The sequence below is a fragment of the Callorhinchus milii genome, unplaced genomic scaffold, assembly GCF_018977255.1.
Source record: "Callorhinchus milii isolate IMCB2004 unplaced genomic scaffold, IMCB_Cmil_1.0 Scaffold1, whole genome shotgun sequence".
In the NCBI taxonomy this organism is placed as follows: domain Eukaryota; kingdom Metazoa; phylum Chordata; class Chondrichthyes; order Chimaeriformes; family Callorhinchidae; genus Callorhinchus; species Callorhinchus milii.
The window spans coordinates 47,504,424-47,510,600 of record NW_024704742.1 but is presented as its reverse complement, the minus strand read 5'-3'; the positions used below and the strand labels follow the sequence as shown (position 1 = coordinate 47,510,600).

Here is a 6,177-nt window from a genome sequence, read left to right as displayed (position 1 = left end):
GAGTGATGGGGGCCGTGGAGCCTGGTGCGCAAGAGTACACGAGCTGCAGAGTTGTGGATGATCTGCAGCTTGTGAAGGGACGAGTTGGGAAGGCCGATGAAGAGGGAGTTCCTGTAGTTGAGCCTTGATGTGACCTAATGTGGTTGATGTACCCAGGGCCAAGTTAAGGGATCCGGGGTCCCTAAACTCAATCTCTTTTGAGGGTTGTTTGTACTGTGCATTGTAAAATATGGGTGAGTTGGTTTATTAGTCAATCAGCCCTGGATATATACAAATTATGAGAACCGTGTCGAAGAAATCTTGTGCGGTAAGGAAGCAAGGTATTCCCAGGACTAAACTGTCTCTCAGATGGGGCAGAGTTGGATGTGTAGATATGTGATTAACTGCTTGGTCAAAAGCCCTAATAGGTCTGGCAATCTGAGGTGGACAAATACTTTGCTGTTTTATACCCGTTTCCCTTTTCCGGGCTTGAAGAGAGGAAGTATGATAGAGTCGATGTCAATTCTATGTTCAAGCTGCAGATGACAAAAAGGGGAAGTAAGTATTTATAGTTCTTTTACAGTCGCCATTGTTTGCACCTCTTCCTTTAGTGTGTGAAGCAAAATGGAAAGTGTTCGTGAATGAGTTTGTAATCTATAAGATATCTGTAAACTATCTGAGCAAATTTGGTGTACCTCATGCTATTTCTTTGGAAGGATATACTGGTAAATTCTGAATTCCTGCCAAGCTGTTCCTGAATATACAACTTTTCTGGTAAAGTATTGCATCATTATTTCTAATAAAACTTATTCCCGTTTAAACAAAATGTAATGGTTTTAGAATGGTGAAGCAAATCCCTTAAAACATTTTTTTCAGTATTTAGTGTCAGTTCAAAGACTTGATCGATTTTCTTTTCCGTTTGTCTCAGTTGGTGGCACTTTCACTTATGAGTTAGAAGGCTATTAAAAGGCTGTAGCACTCTGAGAAGCTACCCTGTGTGAAGGCCGCTGTATAAATGCAAGTTGTTGTATTATTGTTTTTGTAGGTTTAAGCCCCAAGACATTCAGCTCATAATCTCCTTGCCTGACATTCCGATGCAGTGCTGTGGAACCGCTGCATTGTCTGAGGTGCTGTCCTTCAGATCTTTTACGGGCCAGCCGGGTGTCTGACACTTGCAGAAACCCGTCACCGTGCTTAAGAGTATCGAAACCAAACTGAGATTTCCATGCATCCCACCTACACATGGAAATCCCAGAGATAGGTTGTTGGAATGGAATGCGCACTCTCTCCCTGGAGGGACACATCCTGCTTACCTAATTCTGGAAAGTATTAGGCGCAGGTTGGCAAGAGAGTGGGAGGGAGAGAGTCGGAGGAACTCCCGGTTGGAGTTCCAGAGAGCAGGGGTAGAAAACCAAAAGCCCGCTCCGATGATGTAGCGGAGGATAGGGTTGAGGGGATATGAAACAGGCTAGTGCTAGCAGAGGAAGTGGCTGGGTCTGGTAGGGTTGAAGGAGGTTGCAGAGGTAAGGTTGAGTGAGAAGGGTTTTAAAGGTGAGGGTGAGGATCTTGAACTCGATGGGTTGGGGGATCAGGAGCCAATGGAGCCGAGTGAGGACAGGGTGATAGGATCATGGAGCCTAGTCCGGAGAGCTGTGCGTGAAAAAAATCTGATTATGTTTATATTTACAGCTGCTAGATAATCACTATTACATTGAAAAAATATACAGTATAATCATGCGTTTATTGAAAAAGTTGTATTAAAAATGTTTGGTCTGATATTAAAGAACCAATCAGATCTGATTTAAAAACATGTAAATACTCTACACTTCAATATACAATACCTCAGAAATGTTTTGTTTCCAATACTGAATGAACATTATAAATTCTAATATGAAGTTACTGTCTCTTTATATCAAAGGGGGTGGAGGATGGCAATAACCTACAATAGGAAATGCCAGCAAGTCAGGAGAAGTGGAGCAGATCCAAGGCTGGTAATGAAAGGGTCCCTTTCACAGCCTAGCTACTCTTATCAACAAGCTTGTGGCATTTTGTGAGCATGCAAGGGGATGGAGCTACTCAATGCTGGAGTACAGTGTAATTGCTGCCCCAAGGAACATACATTAAATTAGAATCTGGGCAATTCTAAAAGGCTATGATGACTTTATATTGCTTATTGCATCACCAGATTACCAATAGCTCCGCACAGTAGCCCTGAATAGTGCACAGTGATTTATTAATAATAATAATCCTTCAATTTTATATATCACCTTTCAAGTTGGGAGAACATCTCAAAGGATTTCACAGGATTCATTGTAAGGTGTGGGGACTATGCATTTTATAGGTGAACGCAACAGTCAATTTGCGCCGAGCAATGTCCGATAAACAGCTTAAAACCTGAATGAGCTTTTTTTTTATTTGGGAGAGTGTTGGCCAGGACACCAGGAGAAACTCCCTTGTCTTTTCAAATAGTGGCATAGGACCTCCTGAACAGGAAAATGTTGGGACAGTAAGTGTTGATTAATAAGTGAACTATTGTAGGATTTGTAGTGACTTTTTAAAAAATATTCACTTTCAGCAATTTCAACATTTAATCAACTTGTCATTTAAGTTTTGAATAATAAATTTAGACAATCAATGTCTACTTTTACACTACATCTTTCATTCTATTGTTGTCATTGTGAGTTTTCACAAACGTTATTTCATGAAATATATTAAATAATTAGGATAATCTGTATATTGTTCTAAAGATACAATAATAATGATTTATATTTTTCTTTTGTTTCAGTTTTTTCAATTATTTGAACAAAATAGCCTGAGGAAACAAGTGAAATATACGTCAGCTGGAGAAGGGCAGGAGACAATAACTACAAGAAAACAAACTGCCATGGCTAATATTCTCTTCTTTGTCATCTGGATTGTAACTTGTAAAACCTGCTGCAGTTTGTGTTTTACTGCTGAAAAAGGTACTATTATAAACAATTCCTTCAGGTCTTTGACCACTGTCCCAGAACGTTTAGCAAGTCATGTAAAGCTGCTGGATTTATCACAAAACAAGATCACTGAGATTCAGATCACAGACTTTGCCTCTCTTCCCTTGCTAAAGAGTTTGAATTTGTCGTCCAATCTGATCAAGGATTTGATGGAGGATGTTTTCAGCATCAATAAAGAATTGGAGTGTTTAGATCTTTCCAGGAATGAACTCTCCAACACCTCAGGTTACTTTTTACAAGGACTTGGGTCGCTCAAATATTTAGATATTTCTTCTAATAGTTTTCTTACCTTGACACTTGGGAAAGCATTTGGCTCTCTGAACTCTCTGAAATATTTACTTTTGGGCAGTAATAAAGAAATCAAGTTGTGGAAAACTGATCTGAAAGAAATCTCCAACAAACAGTTGTACAATGTTTCCATAGGATTGGAAAGGTTGTCAAAGTATGAACGTGGTACCTTACAACTTTTGAAAACAACAAAACTTGACATTAGTTTACCGACAACCAATGATACAAATTTGCTGAAAAGTATGCTGACCGATGCATTCAGTTTCCCTGAGACTTTAAAGCTATCAAACATTGCATGTGAAAAAGATTGCAGCCATTATTTAAATGCTTTTACTGAGGCTATTATTACTTCAAAAGTGAGTAAATTGGTCTTTCAAGAAATGAAACTAAATTGGAAAAGTTTAATAGAAATAGTAAATATCATTTGGTGTTCTACAATGAAAGATATCAGTATATTTTATTTGACTATATTGGAAGTTAATCCGATCAAGGTGAACACTTATTGTGAATCATTTTTACAAGCATTTTCTCTAAAACATGTAATAATCATGGACCATTATTTCGATCAAAATGATCTGTATGATGTTTTTGCTAGCCTAACTGTTGAAAACATAACAATTTCTCAAGCAAACCTCATATTCATGACTTGCCCAAATAGCGGAAACAAATATAAATTTATGGACCTTTCTGGAAACGTATTTTCTCGAGATTTCTTTTTCCAAGACTGTCAAGACTGGAATTTCCTGGAAACTCTTATTTTAAGTGAATGTAAATTGGATAGCTTCCTGAAAATTAGTAGCATGACTGTTACTATGACAATACTTAAGTACCTGGATGTTAGTCAAAACCAACTTACATTGGGTGAGAATCCAAACTGCCAATGGACCGAGAGTTTGGTAAAACTTAACCTATCCTTAAACAAACTTACAAATTCAGTCTTCAGCTGCTTACCCAGTAGTATAGAAATCCTCGATATGAATAATAACCGGATATCTAGTGTTCCCAACAATCTGAATAAACTTGAAGCTTTGAAGGAATTGTACCTTGGAGGCAACAAATTGGTAACTCTGCCTGAGTGTAGCAGCTTTGTAAATCTGGAGATTCTGTTTGTTGATGTAAATTTACTTCATGAAGTTTCCAGCAGTTTGGTTAAAAGCTGTTCAAAGCTGAACGTGCTAAATGTTGCCCACAATCCATTTACATGCACTTGTGGTCTGCGAGAGTTCAGCAGGATTCAGCAGGAGCTCACCACTCTCCAGTTGATCGGGTGGCCAGAGTCCTATCAATGTGCCTCCCCAGTAAATCTTAAAGGAACTTTATTAAAGAATTTCCATTTATCTGAGGTAAACTGTAATACAGCTCTGTTATTGGTAATTGTGCTGTGCAGCGTAACTGTGCTAACAGTTGTAACTGGAGTGATGTGTCACTTCCTGGACCTCCCTTGGTATTTGAGGATGGTCTGGCAATGGACACAGACCAAACAGAGAGCCATGAAGAAGGATGGCCGTCAGCCAACTGAAGGATTGGTCTTTCATGCATTTGTTTCCTACAGTCAACATGATTCCTGCTGGGTGAAGGAGGAGTTGATTCCCAACCTGGAAGAAGGAGGATGTCCATTGCGCATCTGTCTTCATGAAAGGCATTTCATTCCAGGCAGGAGTATTATTGAAAACATAATCAGATGCATAGAGAAGAGTTACAAATCTATATTTGTTGTATCCCCCCATTTCATTCAGAGTGAGTGGTGTCATTATGAGCTGTACTTTGCACAGCATCAAGTATTAAGTGAAAAGTCTGACAAGTTGATATTAATTCTGTTGGAACCAATCCCTCAGTATCTAATTCCATCAAAATATCATAAACTGAAATCACTTATGGGAAGAAAAACATACATTGAATGGCCAAAAGACAGAAACAAACATGGACTATTCTGGGCTAATCTACGAGCAACATTAAAAATAAACTTGGAATTATCATCTGAGGAAACAACAATGGTATAACAAGCAGAGATTGTCCCAGAAATGTCAAATATACACTCTTTGGATTTATCCATTTTTTTAACACTTATTTACTAAATTGTGTTTAAAATTGTAATAAGCATTTGATAAGGTGGGTGTCACTAAGATGTTCCACTTATTGATCAGTCTTAAATGCGGGACATAAATAAGAAATAGCCTGTAGCAGATTTAAAAGGAGTATTAGAGGGAACTTCTTTACGCAGAAGGTGGTGAAAATGTGGAATTCACTGTTTGAAGCTGTGATTGAAGCAAGAGGCATCAATGTATTTGAGAAGAAACTTGATGCATGTATGCGGGAGAAGTCAATCGAGGGTTATGCGAAAAGGGATTAGGAGGAGTAAAGGCTCATGTGGAGTATAAATACTGGCATGGATTAGTTGGTCAAATAAATGTGTGCTGTAACATTCTATGTAATTTCAAGTAACATCATTCTGTACAAAAACTTTTAATTTCTTTACTGTTTGCATCTTTTTGATATGTGCAGGTTTGAAACTGTAAGGGTATAGAGGAGTACAGGGAACAAAATTAGGGGCAGAGGCTGGTGTGGAGTATAAACACCAGCATGAACATTACCTTTGTTAGCACTGCATTGCTCGAGATATCGTCCTTTGGATGAGATGCAAAACTGCGGTCTCCTCTGTCTGTTAGGCCGAATGGCTTATTTCTGTGCTGTGACAATCAATGTATATCAATTAAATTATTCATTCACTTACTGGCTATTTGTGGAATATTGATTGCTATGTGCAAATTGGTTGATGCGGTTGCTTAAAAATGTATGGTCCACTACACTTTACAGTAAGTTTTAGCTCAGTTAGTGACTTTCTTGCCTCCGAGTCAGAAAGTTGTGGGTTCAAACTCCACATTGGTTCTTTGAACTCATAGTCCTAAGCTGACGTTCCGCT

General features: G+C 38.5%; 1 protein-coding gene across 1 annotated transcript; it reads left to right on the top strand.

The window, feature by feature from the left end:
• Positions 1-1,829: 1,829 nt before the first annotated feature.
• On the top strand, positions 1,830-5,945 carry tlr1 (toll-like receptor 1). The gene is made up of 2 exons (XM_007889182.2): positions 1,830-1,970; positions 2,765-5,945. Exons 1-2 carry the CDS (start codon positions 1,908-1,910, stop codon positions 5,255-5,257), a joined length of 2,556 nt encoding a protein of 851 aa, XP_007887373.1. The 5' UTR covers positions 1,830-1,907; the 3' UTR covers positions 5,258-5,945.
• The last annotated feature ends 232 nt before the right edge of the window (positions 5,946-6,177 follow it).

Excerpts from the sequence above, each read along its gene's own strand:
- tlr1 (XM_007889182.2), top strand. The coding sequence starts at position 1,908 with ATGGCAATAACCTACAATAGGAAATGCCAGCAAGTCAGGAGAAGTGGA. Across the intron at positions 1,971-2,764 it reads GTGGAGCAGATCCAAGGCTG|TTTTTTCAATTATTTGAACA; the intron begins GTAATGAAAGGG and ends CTTTTGTTTCAG.